General features: G+C 40.3%; 1 protein-coding gene across 1 annotated transcript in view; it reads left to right on the top strand.

Moving 5' to 3' along the window:
* Nucleotides 1-447: 447 nt before the first annotated feature.
* The window catches only part of LOC119458587 (protein unc-79 homolog), an 82476-nt gene continuing 62533 nt past the window's right edge, over nucleotides 448-20390 (top strand). The window contains 12 exon segments of the mRNA XM_049670918.1: nucleotides 448-688; nucleotides 1707-1752; nucleotides 3355-3475; nucleotides 6402-6562; nucleotides 9182-9352; nucleotides 10787-10876; nucleotides 11581-11636; nucleotides 12637-12766; nucleotides 17646-17660; nucleotides 19446-19509; nucleotides 19953-19956; nucleotides 20067-20228. Coding sequence (XP_049526875.1) covers nucleotides 1731-1752; nucleotides 3355-3475; nucleotides 6402-6562; nucleotides 9182-9352; nucleotides 10787-10876; nucleotides 11581-11636; nucleotides 12637-12766; nucleotides 17646-17660; nucleotides 19446-19509; nucleotides 19953-19956; nucleotides 20067-20228 — 996 coding nt within the window. The 5' untranslated portion in view covers nucleotides 448-688; nucleotides 1707-1730.

Here is a 20390-nt window from a genome sequence, read left to right as displayed (position 1 = left end):
GTAATTTTTTTTTTCCGGGATGAGTGCTTGTCTAAAAGAGGGGAGGGGGGTGTTGGTGGGGGGTGTGTATAAATCCCTGGCTTTCAACGTAAAGCAACATAACCTCTAAGATGGGCGTGGTAATTAAGCCAGCCTTGCGTTCCTAGCATTTAAAGCGCTACAGGCGTATAATGCACCACTTTTTTCCCCCGCTATAAACAACAGAAAAACGAGAAGCGAATGGATTAAGGCAGACAGAATACGGGCGCATAGCCCATGTAACGTATGCTGTATTCCACGCTATATTCAAATTTTACCGCCATCTCCTGCTTTTTTTTCTTGAACGGCTATCGTTCTCGATGCCGGTAGTGCACTGCAGCCATCTAGTGCGGCAAAGAAGAAGCTTGGTGGTTTTCCCTCTCCCTCAATGCCTTTCCCGCTCCGCATTCACAACCGTGGGTTGGGCCCACCGCCTGCGCCTGGGCTGGGCGACTTGAAACCGCTCGAAAACGCCGCGCCGCTGGCTCGCGCGAGCGTCGAAGCAACGTCGACGGGGACCCGAAACGATCCGACAGCTCCGATCCTTGGAGGCTGAGGCTCAGCCGCCGTTATGCCATCGCCGGGGTCGCCGCTGATCTGCTAAAGCGCCTGGAAAAAGACCCCGCGCGCGCGACTAATCCTGCGTTCTTTCTCGCCTCCAAACGAAACGGTGAGCGGCTCGCTCGCTCTCTCTCTCTCCGGATGCGGAACTGGTGATGGCAAGCGCAGCGGCATCCCCGAAACCTGTTCCACTCTCGATTGCTCAATCATTAGCACAGATGATCAGACGTAGCAACTAGGCGGAGAGCTGCCGATGGCCGTGAACGCGTCTTCGTAAACTACGCCGCAAACGGGATGCTGCTGCGATGTCTCGATCATTTCGATCTGCTCCCGCTCATCATGTGATGGGCATGGCGCGCAGCCTTTTTCCTGACTCCCATTTGTATATCGCGTTGACATTCCAGCGAGTTGATCACGCGTGGGGTCGACTTCAAGAAAGGCTGTAATAACGTTGAAAACGCTGACGCTCGGAAGTGCAGAAGTAAATGACGGTTTATAAACTCTTGATAGCCTTTGTAGTTGCCCCGCAGCTGTTGCGTGCTACGTCATATATCTTAGCTGGGAGCCCCTAAATGTTATTATGGTGGCTGGAAAGTGGTTATAATACATGGTTACTCAGAAAAAAAAAAAAAAAAAAGGTGGAAGAGATATGGTTACGCGTCGTTCATTCAAGCTGTGATGGAAGAATAAAAATCATTTCATTTTGAATTGTGGAACCTTCCAGGAAATATTGCCGAGTAAAATTAGTTATATTGATAGGAAATTGAAGCTTCCTATTTATCCCATTAATTTCTTGTAATCATCTGTACGTATATAAATCAATCGCGTGGGCCATCATTTTACTCTTTCTTGGAATAAAGGTTCTGTCGACCATGGTATTTAAGACAGTTACAACATTTAGCGCTTAATTAAAGGACACATCTTTTAGCTTGTTGCATTTTCACTGTGAGATATGGTAATCTTAATTTGGAGCACATTGAAAATTAACCAGCATGCAAAGATTCATTACAGACACAGTATTTTATACACAAAAGCACCTGTGTGTGCAAAAACCTGCATTGTAACTTTGCTTGAGTAAACTTTTAACTGCAGTCTTCCTTTTTCTCCCCACTTTTTCCTGTTGCCAGACGTCGAGATTAGTATAGCTCAACATGGGAACGAGAGCAGCCGCATGTAAGTATTCGCTCTTAAATGAACTAATGTAATGACCGTTGCAGCGTAGTCTTGCATGTCTCATATATGTTTCTGTGGGTAAATAGTTTTACAGAAACCAAGTGTGAATAGCATAAGTGTCTCTCATAAAGTGCATAAATAAAGAAATTGTGTGCAGACCATAATCCTGAAGGCACATAAATCTTAACACATGAAAAATGAGTCTGTCTTCGCAGGAGTTGTATAGAGAAAAAAATTAGCTCTGTTGGTACTGGGCACACCATAGACAAATAGGGTTTTCTGTTAGCCCTGAAATTGAGTGAGTATAAAGCATTATAAACCTCTATTACCTGCAGTCTTGCTATAATTCTTTCTCTCATTCTGCCCTCTTAATCTCAGCTTTGTGAGGTTTGTCTACACGTATGATTGCCACCTACATTTTGTATATTTGTTTGGTCACATAACAAAGATGCAAACAATGTAATAGATAAAGGGATGGTAGGTGGGGGGGTGTGTGGCTGGGGGGTTGCACTAGCTAGATCCTGTGAATTTAGTTGCATCATGCTGAAGAACAGCACAAGAAAAACGGGACAAGACCAGACAGGACGAGCGCTGACTACCAACAGGTGCATTTATTTTGTGTACACAAATATGTACACCCTAGTGGAAAAAGGGTGAAATTTAGTTGAACATTGTGGGCCACTCGGTGTGAACCAAAAATTGCTGATTGTCCACCTACTGCGTCAATGTTAAAAAAAAGTAAAATACAGTGGTAATGGAGTGCCCCTGGCAGCTTAATGTGCAGTCACTTCTTGGAAATATGGGCATGGGTGCTTGCTACGTCAAAAAAATGGTGTAAAGATTACGTAAAAGTTTAGGGTAGCCAATTGTGTTATCATGGGTACTTGCTCAGTATTCTATTCGTAGGTTGCTTTGTATTGGCTTCAACTTTCCTAAGTACCTGAGTTGGATGAACAAGCAAATGTACTTTCCGTAATATGGCAATATTTGTATGGGATGGTCCTAGTTATTTCCAACTTGCTTTTCTAACTGAATCAGTATTAATATCTTCCGATACTACTGTTATGTAGAACTATAGCATATATTTTGAAGAGTCTCACCAGTTTAGCCTGACCGTTATTTCATTAAATTTCAAAGCTGTTGGCCACGTATGTATTTATGCATAGCTCTTGCCTTGTTTTATTTCCTCATTGAGCTTTTAGCGCAATTTATGTACGTAGAAAAAGAAAAAAAAAATAACAGAAATGGGTCATGTATCTGCATTCTTCCCAAACTTGGACAGCATATTGTGCAATCAAAGATCTATTTACACGATTCCAAAAACGGGATATAGTTTAGTGAATTTTTTTTGTAATAAGTGTGTTTCAAATGCTCAATGCACTTCACTGAACGTAGACTAGAACTCAAATAATGATCTATTTGAATAATGAGACAATTTAGAACTAGTGGAGATGAGTGGTTCTCATTTGCTTCTGGTTTGAGTATCTTCATGCACGTCTGAAATGGCCAACCTTTCCCATTTCAGACAGTGGATAATTGTAATTCCGAAAACATTGAACTTTGATTGTTGCTGTGACTTGATTGTTAAAACTTTTCTTACAGTCACCGCCAAGATTCGTAATCTACACGACTATCATACACGAATTCTGCATGGGCTCCCTCCCCTGCCGTCAGGGGTAGATGTTGCCAACACATTGAAGTATTTTTCCCAGACACTACTCAGGTTAGTTGTCTAATATCGTACCCTTTTACATGATTCTCAAATGTTATCAAATAAAGAATTGTTGTGTTTAACAACTTTTCTGAAAGTTTTTCTTTCAGCAGCTCAATAAATGTCTGTGTTGTGTAATTTCTCTTCGTCCGGCACTGCAAAGCTTACCTTCATATTGTTGCTAAGCTATGACTAAAGAACCATAAATGTCTGTGTTCTAGCTTTATGCCTTGAAATGATACTGTTTAAGCCTTACTGATAAAAAATCACTTTATATGGCAGGAATTGAGTAGAATGGAGCTATCCGTACACAAGCTGTTCAATTGGCTGCACTTGTGAAGTATAAAAGGGGGCAACATCTTTGCCTCATTCTCATCTTGCAAGATGTTAAGTTTGGAACTGAGTGCAAAACTCTCGTAGAAGGTAGGAGCCAGCTACAGGTACACACTACTGCTTGTTGTCAGAAGGAAAACACATAAATATTCCCTTTGCAATAGACTTGTAAGCAACTGGTCATTGTGTGTTGATGAAAAACATATTCTCTTCATTTTTAAAGCCTGAGTAGTCAAAAAAAAAAAAAAAGCTCAGTCAAGTGTACGGAAAGTTACTACATCCCACAGATCAAATTTTATGAGACCAGCTAGTGCTTAGACGAAGCACGAGGAAGACAAGGGCGCGCACGTTGTTCTGGCTAACAACAATACGAGTTTATTGTTTCTCGCCTTCAGATTTATGCAGCCGCAAACAAACAACATAGAAAGAAAAATTAGAAGTTGGGGACCAGTGTTGCCATTTTAGCGATTTTGTCGCTAGGTTTAGCGACTTTCTTGTCTGTTCGAAGTTGGGAAAGTCACTTCGAAAATGTCCTTCTAAAGCACACTTTATTATTCAAAAACTACTTGTCGGCATCCGAAATTGGCTGTACAATGGGCAGGCTCTGTGACTATAAAGAAGCAATGGTTTCCTTCACAAAATTCACAGTGGGCTCACAAAATGCATGTTTTTATTATGATGTTTAAATTCTTTACGAAACCGATTTGAATGGGTCTAAAGGCTCCATGTACTGCATTTTCAATAAACCAAACTTTCAATTAGAGTACATTTGTAAGAGTATCCATAAATTTACCTAAACCTATTGCAATTAATGTTAAAGTGAGATTTAGAACTCAACAAGTGAATAAGACAAGCTCGACTGTCGAAAGACATAGACATTGGAGCTGATGGGCTCTTTCACGCGAGTCTGAACGCATTGATTCTTTTTCTTATGGCTCTTGAAAAAATCAGTACTGCGAGGAGTTTTCAGATAGATCAAGAGGCGGTAGCGTAACATTTTATTTGCATAAAGCTCGCGTATCTTCATCACCGTTTTAACATTCGACTAAGTGCGTGTCGCACAATTTAGCTTTCATTGTAGGAGCACTGAGAACTAGAAAATTTGCAGGGATAATGTGAGACCATGTGCCTTTGTATGCTAGGAAGATCAGAGTACTCATGTTCTTTTGAATTGCACTACATTTGCAACCTTACAACTTGAAGGTAAACTCCAAATTTCTGCTATCATAATCTGTTGTTGTTTAAGCGTAAAAGTAAAGTAAAAGCCCTCTATACACAGCTGTCTCATTGCTGTTTATTCCTCACTCATAAACGTGAGATGTGTTGGTAAATGATTTATGCCAAGTTAGCTTATATTTTAGTTTTCTGAAATGCCTGCATTCGCTAAAATATTGTAAAAAGTTCTAGCGACAATTTTAGTGACCTTGCAACAAAGTTTAGCGGAGATATAGCTAGTACTTTTCTGCCTCATTTTAGAGATGTGCTTCAAAAAATTGTGACAGCACTGTTGGAAACATGCTGCAGATCTGATAATCTTTACTATTTGCTACACTACCTGGCCCAAGTTTCTACATTATTTAAGCTATATTTCAGTTATGTACTGTTTTTTCAACGTCTTTATAAAAAAAATATTTACAAAGCTGAAACCAACTGTGCCATCTGAAAGGTCAGGAGTCCTCTATGAAACTTAAACTGGTTCTGCTAGAGGCATGGGCAAGGCCTGCTGGAAGAACCAAGACAACCATGTGTGCAGACAGCCAGTCAAAAATTCCCATCATCCGAGCTTGTCCTGTGGACATCCAACACAGTGTGAATACACTGTGAATATATCTGCTACATGATAATTTTTTAAGACTCTGGTATTTCTCAAAGCTGACAATGCTACCTAAAACATGCGTTTCAGCAGCATTCTGCTACCACTTTTGCCAAGAATGATAAGTATGTTAATTTTGCTGTGCATGTTATTGCCTGCAGATATGAGGTTTAACTGTTCTTCTTTATGGTAGTGCATAATTGTTAAGTTAAATTACCACAATAATATGAATACAAGAAAGGAATGTACATGAGTACTACTGCTAAGTGTTGATTAGCATGAAAATATCTGAAGGTATTTACCTTTTGTCATGTGTGCACCGCAAGCAATATCGCACAAGAGCGTCATAAACAAGTGCACATTATAGACAACTATTCAGGAATTTATACTCTGCTAGGTGCAGAAAGAAAACACAAGAATGTGAGCCACGAATTCATGGCAAACAGATTTTATTAACAAGAACACAGAATATTTTAGGAAAAGCATTAGCAGAACGTCTCATTTGGCTTTGAAAGCTTTATCTTGTTAGTATGGTGGGACCAGTTCTTGTTTTTTTAAGTTAAAGATGGAATATATCTATATATGCTTTGCTTCAGGCAGTAATAAACATTTGTGAGTGTCTGTGTTTGTCCTCTGTCTTGCACAGGTAATTCAATTCAGTTGCCTACTTAAGAGTGTTGATTTGGTCGAACAACCTATCGACAGACTGCTTGTTTGTTTGGTTGTTTTATTCTATCTTGGTTTTTATTATTTGAATTGCAAGTTCTGTATTCTTGGGGATTTGTTCTTCAGTGTCCTCAAAGATGTACCGAGCATTCCTCTGGACATGATCCGTTGTCATGAAAAGGACCATGCCAGAACAACATTGTTTCCAAGTTTGGACTACAAGGCTCTCTATCATGCCATTGTGCAATTAGTGGATGCTGTTCCTGTCATACAATCCGGAGCTCATGGTGAGAAAATTTAGCATAATTCAACTTGGACTCTCCAACTGAGCTGGTAATGCTCGGTTAGATTCGTTGCATGCTGTGAACAATGCTGATTGTGCGCTGTTTTAAGTTATTGGTTATCACAAGTTCTTAATATATTATGGACTGTGTGCATCATTGAAGTTTCTTTTATTGACACTATGACATAATGGCTTGCCTTGGTAATTTACGTGAACAGTGATGAGAAAAGGGGTACAGTTTCTGGTCTCTAGTGGTTTGTGTTCGAGTATGCAATTGGTGATTTCTATTTTTCTTCTGACAGCTGTCTTTCTGTGCTGTTGTAATATGTAACATGATTGAGATTTTTACCTTTGGCAGAAAGCAATTAGACCTGAGTAACCAAATTAACAATTTTCTTTTCGTTATTGATGTTTTCGAGAGGGGCATAAAAAACGTGTCAGGATTATGACTGTCAGTGCATTATGACAGTCATATACTTATCGAGCAGGCCCGTAGCCAGGGGGGCGTGCCCTAGGGGACCCCCCCCCCCCCCCCCCCCAGAAATTTTGATCTTTACCGAAAATAATTACTGAAAAATAGGTGCTTTCCTCAAATAGTCAAGGCCTTCAGCAAGTGGCCCCTTCCCCCTCTACCCCCCCCCCCCCCCCCAAAAAAAAAGAAAGCCTGTCATCGAGTCAACCACCTAAGGTAATTTGTTTCTTGAAAATGTACACTCTCAGCAAGTTGGTGAACTGCAGGGTGGGTTGGAAATTTTGTGAACAAGTTACTAAAGCCTCATAATGCCTGAAGGTGATTGAAATTCTGTGGTGCTTCTCCTGTTAGGGATGATGGAGCAGCAATCTGAAAATATTCAGCGATCATAACCATGGCTTCATTGTAAGCAGTGAAGAGACTGTCTGTGGTGTGACTCCAAGGGGACTGCATTCTTCTATTACATAATCACATCGAGATTTTTGCTCCCTGGTCTAATTTTCTTAGTATTTATTAATTTATCAGTTCCCCAAATGCTTCCTGTCTAGAGGGTACTACATGAGCTCTGAGCAACTTCAGTGAAGAGATGGCATTCTTGAAAGGTGCAGTGTTCAATTGTTCCACAGTTTCTGTGGAAATATTAGTCCAGTCATTGGCTGTTTTAATAAATAATGAATGAAGATGTCTAAAATGCACGTACATGCTGTTTGTAATGACTTTGAATGTAAGGGGGTGAACAGCTCCTTGGCGACTTTTTTTCGCCTAGTACTTTGGTCAGCGTGGATTTAAACTTATCAAACTTTCTTTTGTATTGCTGCGGGGGATGCACAATTTTATTCAATTCCCGCATCTTTATTCCAAACATTTTTTTTTTACCACTTTGTCATTTTGGCGCACTGTCTTGTATATAGCAGCCACAAGAGATGCGTCTTCCCCTTGGTTATTGAGAACAGACTTTAACTTGGCAAAACTTTGAGCAAAAGTGCATACCTCTGCCATTTCAGGAGAGCTAACCTTTAGTGGTGTGCAGCAATTTTCAGGCCCGATTGCCTCTGTAAGCTGCTGTTTTGGGACCTACTGTGGGCTTATTGGCCTTATAGCTCAGAAAAGCTTTCACTGAAGTTGTCAGGTTGTGTAGGTGCTCTGAATTACTTACCTTGCACCCTGACATAATTTATTGCTGGGTTTAGGCCAGAACGTTTGTGTTGTCCTGCAAGCAGATAAATGTGTACTGTTGAAGCAAATGTAGCGAAGCACTATCTGCATCTTTTTGTGGCTGGAACTCCAGAGCAACCGCTAGCAAACAATATAATCGAAGGATCAAGTCGTGTGCCGTGATGAAAAGAATTCAACACCATTATGTAAACATTGTACAGGTAGAAATGCTGCTCCACTGTACATACTTATTTACCAAGGGATACGCATGAGTATGTATGTAAATAGATGCAGCACCTCTGCCCATGGTAAACTGGCACTCTTGTTTTCTTTTGGTTATCACATCCCCAGCCAATCATCTTCATGAATTGTGACGTCGATGCTATGGTTTCTTTAAACATGCTCTGAATTCCAATGAGCAAAAATTTTAATAGGAGTGATTGCGCTAGAAGAATGCTTCCTGTGTCCAGTACGTTAATTATGATATGAAATGTCCTTGCAGCTGTGAAAAACCAAACAAGTGGCGCAGGCGTAAGTTGTAGCAAAGTGTGAATCACCAGGAGACAAGAGGGCAAACATCTATTCTTTATGCTGTGTTGTATGTGCACTAATGTACACGGAGAAAATGAAGCAGCCAAGTTGGCCTAGGTTGGCACAAACTTTCGGCTGTGTTCTCGTGCTTCCTCTTTCTGTTTCCACATCAAACGGTAAATTTTTTATTGGGCCAATTTCATGAACAATGACAATGTAGCCATTTGCATGTATAAAAACTGACTAGTGCAGTCAAGTGTGCATTTGATTTGTGGTAACTCATTGAGTGCATTGATCGTAGCTTTGTATTGAAGGGGTTTCGATTAGCTTGAACTCACTTTTATTGAAACTAATTATTGCTCCTCTTGGAGTTTAAATTAACGATGGTTCACTGTATGTTATAATCCAACTAGCTTAATTCAGTTTTGTTTCCTGCCTATATGCCACTCTCTGTTATTGTCCTAGCTCTTGGCTATACGATCCTGAACACTCTGGCATGCCTGGTCCCATTCTTGGAGCATGAATATATGGACACACTGCCTTACATTGTGGCCTCATCGATGGCCTTATTTCCGGCATCCCTGCACAAGGACATCGTAGACATGCTCTGCAATCACCTGCTACCTTACACTATCAGTGAGTAATTAATAAATTCCTTGCCTGCTGGCCAGATTTTGGTTCATGTAGAGCAATTTGTTGTTTGCGTCTGAATTTGAATGAATCACCAGTGCATTTTTGAACTGCCATTTTGCGTGGGTGCCTGTTCTCTTTGGAATTACATAAGCCTAATAGAGTGCATCGATTAGTTAGTTCAGGCAAGCCACTACAGCACAGCATGAGCTGTCTACTAGGATGGTTAGAGGTTGAGGACACAACTGCTTACTCTTGTGTTGTTTAGATTAAGGGGTCTTAGAATCTTAGCTTAGCTTAGGAGATCAGACACTTACGCTAATCAGATGTATGCTTATACATTGGGGCTTTATAATTTTCTGAAATTTCTCACTCAATTTGTTCTTATGGCTTTGTCATATCAACTTTAGAAATTGGCAGCTTCCAAAAGATGCCAGAAAAGAAAAATGAAGGTTCAGACACTCCTAACCTTATTTAGCAGGAAGAATATGCTTTAAGTACCTAATGTGGAATATGTGTAAATGTTTCTTAATACAAAAAAATTTTATTTGCCAATGTGTGACAGTTTTCTAACGATATCTTTTTTTTTTTTTCCAAGCAGAGAAATTCATGTGTAAATGTTGCTTCACACTTGCAAACTTGTTTTTTCTTGCTCTTGTAGCATATTTTGTCTGTCAAACTAGCTTGGTGAGACATACACATGTGAAACATTTCTTAATGTGGCAATGGACAAGTTGTACTTGTTCAGAGCACATAAAAATTATGTTGCAGAGTAATTGGTGTAATATTGTTGGTTCTGTTGGTCCCCAGTGATACTTTCACTTTTCTTATATATCAGAGATAGTGACTGATAACTTCAACAGGTGGCTTTAATAATTAAATTATGACTTCAATTTAATCACTGTGTAAGTAGCTTTGGCTGAAACTTTATTGATCTTGTGCTTCCAGCTATATTTTGTGCATGCAGGGAAGCAATGGGAAAATATATTTTGTGAGAGGACAGCATATAGATGGACAAATCCTGTCTCTATCTGTTGTCATCAAGAAGCACCTAACTTTTGTTTTTGGTTGCATATTTCACATTTTTAGCCTTGCGCAGTATGCCTGTGGCCATCATGGAAGAATATACTTGAGCATATAAACAAAAATGCAAACATTTTCGAAACTACTGCAATGCTTTGTTTCATTTTCAGGTGCACCTGCATTTGTAGCAGTGACCTTATTCAGACTCAACAACATGAACATGAGACTACATCATGCTTACGAACTAGCTACAGAGAGATTAAATGTTCCACTTGTATGTAATTATGCATAACAGACATTCTGATCAGTTATTCCCTCCTACTGTGTCACTTTATTTTGATGGGGCATAATGAATTGGGAGCAAGTCGAAGTTCACTGGGTTTAACATAGGCATACCTTGTTGTCTTTCTCTTCCAGCCAACCCAGTGGATGCAGATGCCCTTAATTATGCCAACATGTCTACATCAGCAGTTATCATGATGGTGTTCCAGTACACAGAGAATGTGGGTCAGTACACTGTTGCATATTGTGAAGGCATAGTGCTAGAGAGCTAAGTGTGTTCATCTCTCTCTCTCTTCGATGTTGTTCCATTATGCTACGTGCACTTGAATCGTGCATCACCAACTCGCCTAAACAGTTGCGCTTGTGCGCTTTGTCACCTTTGAATACTTCATTAGTAAATATATAGTGTTTGAGGAGTTGAAGGGCCAACTCATCTGAGCAGGCACAATCAACTACAGTGTACAAAATCGCACAATATTGCATGCTCCTGTTGCAACTATCTGCATTGCTTCTAATTGTATCTTTCTGGTTGCCTATGTTTGTTTGTAATGGTGTCACATACCAGTGGATAGGAAAGAGATTGCACGGCAATGAGCATTCCACAAGCAGGAAAATAGAAGGTGTGATGTGGGGCCAAACAATATGTCATCTTAATATGGGTAAGGGACACTTATGAGAAACAGTTGATACAAGCTGTCTATTTAGATGTGGTTTGATTGGGCCCTTCCTTAAAGCCAATACTATTTCAGTTTAAGCTTCTTTTAAAATCATCTCATTAGCAGTATTGCAAATTTCTTTCAAGGCAGTGTGAGAAGCAAGGTCTTACTCCTTTTGCAAATAAACTTCCTAAGCAACGAATTGGTTCAAATACCGCTCACACCTTCATGCACTGGTTATAGTATTACTCTTTCTGACCTTACCTTTGGCAGCATACCAGACCCAGTTGCTGGAATGTCTCATGAGCCTCAAACGAGACATTGTCAAGGCAAGTATTCCTTTCCCTTTGCTTGCGTGGGTGCTGAATTGGTAGCAAGTACAACTTATCTAAAGTCTCTGTGTGCCTTTGTAGTGAAGGTGAAGTGAGCAAATTGGAAAGGGTTCATTTCTCTCATTGCATTAAAATACTTGCACAAGGAGCATTCAGGCTAGGACAAGCCTGTGCTACAAACCTGTGCTAGAAGCCTGTGCTTGTAGGCTTATCGCAGGTTCATTCTGCACTAAAACTTAGCTTTAGTGCTATAAAACAGAAATGTTAATTGAGCAGTTTGGTATGAATTAATAACGTAAAACACTGCTAAAAGCTCAAGTACAATTGACACAAGCACTCTCTGTTAGCTAAAGGTATATTTTTAAAACAGGTATATGCAAGCACATAGACATTTTAGACATAGTAAAATCACTGAAAAGTTATTCAATCAATGAGTACCTGTAGTTGGATCTACAGGAATTTGTACTAGCTCTTTGTAATGAAATCTACATTGATTATAATGCCCAGCCTGCTGAGTGAATATGTTGCACCCGCCACCACTTATCTCGAGCTGCCTCCAGTGTGCTCGTGTTGTGAGCAAAGCCAGGTCCGCTGTGTCAGGCTAGTCATAACAGAGATGTGCTGCTTTTTATTAAAAAGGTGATCTCATTTCTCTGGAACTTATGGCTGTTGGTCATTGGCGCTGGCAGCTCTTAGTGGGACATTGAAGTAACAGGTGAAAATGACAAACAATCCAACTTATTGGTGGAGGTTTCTGGCTTTTGCTGGTTTCTGGAGACTCCACTTTGGGGCACAACAGCTAATAGTTTGATCCAGTTGGTCACGTATAAACCTTTCCAACTGGGCAATAACAGTACCTTCTGGCACTGTGGATTCTTTATAGTTTGAGAAAGAGTTGTTAAACACCACTGCGAGTTGTGCAAGATCCAGCCATGTCGGTATGATGTGGGCTGTTGTACTAGCGGTCTCTAGAGTAACTGATTGAGCTGTGGTGCAGGACTTGCTGTGCGTGATCGCCCATGGCACGGCCAAGGCACGGCACCCAGCGGTGGAGATGCTCTTCCACTACTGGCCCACTCTCAACCCCATGCTCAGGGACAAGAAAGGGTTCTCAATCAGGCACTCAGGTTGGCCGACACCTCCCTGCATGCCCGATTCCTACATAGCCTAGTTGTGTGCTTTGCCCATCTTCAACGCAGCGCAGCAGCGCACGTTGGAATGTGTATGCCTGAGTTACCTGAATATGTCCTTCTGTTGTGACTGCACCTGCAAGCTGTTGTCTTCGAACTGCATTTCCCAAAAGTCTCTTTACATGCTACCATAAATGCATGATACCAAATCTCCCAATCGTCCCTCTCAAGCAAGCCAGATTGCAGTCTTGGGATACTGCGATCTCAGAACTAGAACATTGGAAACCTGAGCACTTGAGCACAACTTGTCATAGTAGTTGTAAAATTTGCTGTGCAAGCTGTATTCCGAGAAGTCATTCATTCATTTTTAGTTTCATCAATTACCTTGCACTTTATATATTTCATATTTTTTTGGCAGCACCATGCATCATTTACATTTATCACCGAGCGCATCTAGGTCAAAGTGAAACAGTGAGCTTAAAAATTCTTCCCAAGAGTCACTTTGTGGAACCTGTGTACTCACCAGTGACACCACTGACTTTGATACTATAGGGGGAACCAGCAATAACAGCACTCGATGGATCGAATGCACTTTTTCATCCACATCCAATCACACCACATACCTAATGTTGAAAGCTGCTGTGATTTTTTTTTATTCTTCCCATTTTATAAACAAATAAATGTATAATCCGTAGAATGTTTTATTGCAGTGAAGACCAGTCAATTTTTCATTGCATTTTGCAAATAAATTTAATTCCTTCTGAATTCATTGTGTTTTGTTCAAGTGAAACATTGAGCCATCTGGTTTGCTTTGCAGAGAGATTTATGTTTCCTTGTGCATTACCAGAGAAACAGCATGGGCCAACAGATATAAATTTTTTTTTATAACTGAGCATTATGTTTGGCCAGCTTGATTCCTTTGCTGCATACAGAATGAAATTATATGTTGATACTAAAAATGTTGTTCTGACGAAGCCTTTCTCTCCTTCATAAGGGATTGCTGCATTATGTACAATCGCATTCAATGTGAGCTGCAACACCTGGGCCCATGGTTGAAGGGGCTCGAAGACTACATGGTGGCACCAACATAAAAAAAATTGCATAGCTAAACACAGTTTAAATTACTGATATTTATTAAACCAACTTTTTGTATGTCAGGGCCATCGGGCAATCACGGAGCCCTTTCAAACACGGGCACTGGTGTTTCAACTCATATTGAATGCAACTGTGCAATCCTAATTTTGCTTTAGTTCTCCTTAAACCTTCATATTTGGCATGGGATTGTTTGGTAGTCTAGACCTCCAAAACCGTAATCATCCTTTACATGCATTTAGTAGAAATATCTCGTTTAGAAGGCATGAAAGAATGATCTGTTGAGCAACAATAATGACTGGGGTAGTGCGGAGTTCACTGGCCTTTGCTCTATTCTGTATCGATATTGCTTGCAGGGTAGCAGTAGAATATAGTGTATATTTTAGCAGTTCAGGTGCTCTGCAACGTGAAGCTTGTCATATAGAAGAGCCTATGTGCATGGTGCCTTTTGTAGGTCTTATTTCTTTTCTGGCATTCCAACAAATCTACAAAACACTGGCAGTCAGTCTTGTCTCCAAGAGTAGGTGAAAGCACAAGGCATTTGTGAACTTGTGATTTAATCTATAATAATTAACTTTGGTTGCAAGTTGCAATCAGTCATTTCTAAGGTCACACCCATTTGCCAGAATTATTGAGAAAAATGTCAGTTTCAGCTATTCATTTCATACACAGGATGCACTTGTTCGATGAAAGAACGTTATGCGCACAAGACGAGGACAGAGAAGAGGCTAAGGCACACGAGCGCAGACTTACAGCAGTGTTTTATTTCAAAGCAAGCAACCACATCTATGGCAAGAACTGTGACACATCACGTTTGCGCCGCCCGCAGAAAATTGCTATCTTTACGCAAGAAAGATAACTCCTTCCTAGAAAGGGTGATAGACAGTTTTGACATGCAGGTGTCACCAAACCTGTCAATTAATTCCGCTTAGATGATCTTGCGGGTTAACTGATTACGACTTTTGCTAACAATTGAGCAGGCACTATATACCGGACTACACGTGGCCTTATTTCTGGCATTGTCCTGATTACGGATGCAATTCGTGCAGTGTGCATCCAGAAACCCCCCTCTTATTTCTATCACATTGTAGTGATGCTCCCGAAGCCTATCGTTAAGACACCAACTGCTCTGACTGACATAGTTGGTCCCACAGTTCAAAGGCAGATTGTAAACGACTCCTTCCACACAGTCAACGAACTTTGACTGATGTTTCTTTTTGCAGACGAACTTTTTCGGGGCACACGCCTTGGTCAACCTGCACAAAGATTGCAGTTTATCGGGAGTGGAAAAAAACACTTTTACATTGGCCCGCTGGCCAATCCTCTTCAGTCAATACGATATGCCGTGGATGTATGGAATCACAAAAGTAGAAGCCTTCTGGCCGCACAAAATACTGTTAATGATATTATTGGTCACTTTCGCGTGCATTGGCACTGGAGACATAGGCATCTAGGGGCAATGGCGTTATGGCACTTTGCCAAGATGGCATGCTTGGCACAGCATCAAGACGATTGATCCTATTGATATTTGTGAAGCCAGTCATCCGAGCGTAATCGTTGTCAGATACCCAAAAAGCTAACGTAAACTGCTACTTTCTGCATCGTAATAAATTCTCGACAGTTTACCTTCGAAAACCATAACTACGGAAGAGCGAGCACTGTCATACCTTTAGCAGACGCCCATCAGGGACGTGACATTTACGCCTCACTGTCGCGCAAGTATGAAGCGAGCGTCCTTATCAAACCACGATCTCGCTGAAACGCTGCGGCCCCGCAAGCTGGCCACTTTTGGGCGCAGCACTTGGGCTGATCGCGCCTGCTCAAAAGTACAGATCATCTTGCCTAAGGCCGAGATTAATAAACTGTGACTCCATTGGTCACAACAAAGTGGCAACGAGCAGGCGAGCAAGTGCACGCAAGCGATGAAAAATAGAAGGAAGAGGAAGAGATAAGTTACAATGTTTTGTAAGTCAGCGTATGTGTGTGTCGCCTTCTTGTCCTCGTCATTTCAAACTGTTATTTGTTCACCTTGACTCTGCTAAAAAAGATTGATAAATAAATTAAATATTGGCTGTTGTTCAGAGAAACACCACACAAGATACTGCTCGCACATGTTTTTCCAGATGATGTCATGGTACCATGAGACTTTCATGTAGAGGGCATTCACCTTTTATGGTTGTTTCTTGCTGTTAGTGACAGTATAGAAATCTATTTCCTGCAGAGAGACCAGGCAAGTAGGGTTAGGGTGAAATGCAAACTATATACCTGACACAAGCAATTTCTTTTATCTGTTTAGGCAAAAAAACGTACACCTGATACGTCACTGTTTCGAATAACGCATAGTGTCGTAGTTTTGCATAACTGCCGAGCATGTACATGCTAGCAGCTTACAGAAATTTACTTTTCTTGAAAATTTGCAGCATGAGTACACTGTGTTTACTATCCTGTCGAGGGGTAATTTTGTGACGAGGAACAATAGCAACTATAGAATGCATAGTGTAGGCATATATGTATTTTAAAAAATGTCTTAGATACTGAGGAATAAAGGGATCTGAGGGACTCACATTTTTTTTTAGTTACAACTTTATAAAGAAAAAGGACAAGTAAGCCAAAGAAAGCATAGGGGTAATTAATTGTTATGTTTTAATTGAGAGGTTTTAATTGAATTTTAATTGTTATGTTTTAATTAAGAAAAGAAAGAAAAGTGGATGAAAAGACAACTTGGTGGAAGTCGGAGCTGAACCCATGTTTTCCACATTACACGTGCAGTGCGCTTACCATTTAAGGATGGAAGACAAGCTCAGCTCGTCAAACAAAAACTTGCCATAAGGACAAATGACGAGACCAGCTCGTCCAGAACTTTTCTTGTTTTTTGTGCAGGCCTGACGATAATTTGAGCTCCTGTGTTGCTCCGCGCTTCTTTCAGATGCAATGCTTTAATTTATGCTTGTTGCAAATAACATCAGATGGAGCAAACAGCTGTTGAAGAGTGAAGTTGGGAGCATAAACTCACCTGTGTGCAGTGAAGCCCACCTTCATTACAGTGTGAATTTTTTTTTCTATAGTAAATTTTATCTTTCTGACAATTTTTTTTTTTGCATGGTCTTGCTTTATATGATCATCAGAATCGTTTTCACGTGATTTCGGTAGCATACATTAATTTTGTGTTTTGAAGCCCACTGTTGTTACACTGTAAACATTTTTTTTCCTAGTAAAGTTCATCTATTTGACAGAAATATTTCATCTGGCCTTGATTTAAATGATCATCAGACTCATTTCCACGCAGGAAAAATTCGGTCTTTCTTCAAGTATTTTTCATTATTTTACCATCCTTAAAGGCTTTAAACCAAGTTGTCTTTTCGTCCGCTTCCATTTCCCTTTTTATATCTGCATTTCAAATTTAACCTAACAATTAATTTCCCTGATGAGTTTTCTGGCTTCATTTTCTGTTTTATTTCTTTTTTTCACGTGTCTTGGATAGTAGGATCCAGGACATGTAGCTCAACATGTGGTTGCAAGTTATGAACCAGGGGCAGATTTGCAATCTCTCCTGCCCATTTAGCTCTAAAGCAGATGTTTTGTTTGGTAGGAATTGTTGAAGCTTAAGTTTAGAATATGTTGTACCCTTTGAGTTTTCTTTTTTTAAGCAAAGAAAGGAAGCGAGTGTTGTTTTGTATGTGTCTGTGTCATTCAGCTATGTGTGTGTGTCTCTCTCTTCTTCTGTGCCCTGTGGTCAACCCTGTTGTCTCACCCTGGCCTCTGCCCCTGTTTAACACTCTGTCAGGATCTTGCCCCATTGGTAAGATGTCTCTTTGCTGTACACCCAAGTCGAAGCTCTCCAATGTTTGCAGCGCACTAGCTATTATATTGGCTAACACAGATGGAAGAAAGAGAGTCCAGACTTCTGGAAGAATAAGTTAAGAGAATGCAAAAGTGAGAAGAAAGAGTTGAGTAAGTCTGCAGATACAGCAAAGCCCCGTTGAAGCAGAAGTCGCACCTCAGGCAAAAATGCCTTCGTTATATCGAATATACGTTATACCATATTTACTGCATAATGCTCTCACTTTCTTCCATGGAAAATTGATATGCAATTGGGGGTTGCGATGTGGGGTACATTTTTTGATGGAATGTTCTAGAAGCTAAATGGAAAAATGAAAACTCAAGTGGCTCTGTGTTGGGGTTCTCATGCCAGCCACTGTAAACTTAAACAAAATACTACTTGCGAACAAAAAGCACTTATAATTGTAATATTGTAATAAGAACACAATTTCTACACATGTGGAAACTGCAAAATTCCTTTATGTTGTAAACATTAGCTGTACACAAAGTCGCTAAACGAATAAGTAAAGTGACTCTTGCCCAACTTATTCAGAGTCAGTGTCAACTCTGATGTCGAAACAGGCATACGACTGTCACTGCAGCAATTTCTGAGGGTGCAATGATTAATTTTAAAAATTCTAATTTTAGACGTTCAATGCGGAGGTGGCTGTGAGCATTTGTGAGTATGAGCATTATGCAAATAAATACGGTAAGCGTGCATTCGTTACATGCTGATATTGAGGAGAAATAATTTAGATGTACTTTGTTAGGTGCAATAAGTTGTCATGTCCACGTTTATTATATTGAGGTTTTACTGCACTGCGTTTCAGAACTGAACTTAGTATGCCAGCTGTTATCAGGACTTTTAAAGAATTATGCAGCATTATGCCACGACTTGATCTAACAAAAGTCCTGATGAAACAAATGCGATATCTGTACATGATTGCAATGTTGCAGGGAGAAAAACTAGGTCATTTTTTGACTCATATGAGTTAAAAACTTCTTTTAGTGTTGCAACTCGGGATTTTTTGGCACAAAATTATATTGTATTAAGGACTGCTGCATACATTGTAGAACTTTGATGCAAGCTTTCTCTTCTTTCTGTACTCTATCCTCTTATGTTCATCCCAGCTCCCGTGATCCTTGTTCCACTGGATATTTGCATGATGTCGCATCATGAAAAATAAGCCGCATTCCTAATTTTTGCCATGGAATGAAAAGTCTGTGTGGCTAAAATTAGAAAACAGAATGGCTCTAAATACACTGGCTGAGATACAAATCAATTTCTTACGACGTGCATATGAACTACTCTTCAGAGAACAGAAGTGCTCTTTTTCTCCGCATGTAGAAGTGTGCGTTTAACATGGTATGGTAAATCTCATAATAGCCACTATGCAAACAAAAGCAGTAGGGAGGTGCACTTGCATATTTTATTTCCTGCTTACTGCGAGCATGCTTGATTCCAGTAATGCATGCTTCAACTTGAAAGATTCACTAATTACTGCAATTAGTAAGATAATTATATATTACGCCTTTGATATAGGTATTTTAAGAGCTAGCTCTGCATCACGATACTCCAGGAAAAAAGTTTTGGCAGCTCTAATTTAGCATATTTTGTTTTTTACTACAACAGTGCTTCTTCTGTGCCTTGCTGTAATGAAATGGGTTGTCCAGCATCCCTGGTAGCTGCTTAGACAACTTGTGCTTAGACAACTTGTGTGGGGCACACAAGTTGTCTGAGAATGTGTTGAATGTTTTTCTCTAGGCTGGAAGCCACTGATGTGTCAGCGAGAGAGTTGTGTCAGCATCGAAAACAAGGAAGCTACAAGGTAAGGTGCTTTTTTCTTGAACACCGGAGTTGGCTGCACGGCTAGTTTTCTATGCTTTGTGAGGAAGAGTTGATGAATATGTCACAATTTCATGACTCATAAAGAACAGACATGCTTGATTCTGTGTCATTGTAATGAAAAACTGTCTTTTGGTTGGAAAATGACTGCTGTCAGATATTGTTAAAAAAAAAACTTGGTAACGTGTAAATAAAGTCGGTCAACCTTGGTTTGTCTCACCACAATAAAACTGTATGCTTAAAATATGAATTGCAATTTCACCAAACTAAGAGGCTTGTTTTTACACTTCTGAGCATGGCCTGTGAAATAAGAGTAGTACATACTGTCAAAACTAGATTTAATGATGCCACACATGACAATCCATCAATAATAATGGCTGTATTTCAGTTATACCCTAAATTTCAGGCCCTAACCGATGGAATTAGGCCAGTACAGTGGCTGTTTGTCAAAGCACCATTCTCAAACAACAAACAATTCAAACCTGTTTGCTGAATGGAAATAAGTACATGCATTACTGGCACCACTTTTTCTGCGAACAGATGTGCCTTGATCACTCCATTGCCATTGCATCGGGGGAGCGGCCACCGCCCCTGTTTGTGTGCCAGGGGTGTGCCGACCAGATCCGTCGGGAACATGGCCCCAACCACCTGATGGACGTGCTGCTGCCAATGCAGGAGATTTCACTTCACTGTGAAAACAAGGTTGGCCGTGCATGTTGCAAGGGAGGAGGGAATGAGATGGGTCAATTTAACCCTTTAGCTCCCAAGTTCTCTCGTAAAACGTCCACAAAATTGACCTAATTGATCATAATCATTTTGCCCGTGATTTTTGGAATATAGACTTACTTGTGTGCAGTGAAGCCC

The sequence above is a fragment of the Dermacentor silvarum genome, chromosome 7, assembly GCF_013339745.2.
Source record: "Dermacentor silvarum isolate Dsil-2018 chromosome 7, BIME_Dsil_1.4, whole genome shotgun sequence".
In the NCBI taxonomy this organism is placed as follows: Eukaryota; Metazoa; Arthropoda; class Arachnida; order Ixodida; family Ixodidae; genus Dermacentor; species Dermacentor silvarum.
The sequence above is the reverse complement of the archived record's forward strand: the minus strand, read 5'-3'. Positions and strand labels throughout refer to the sequence as shown.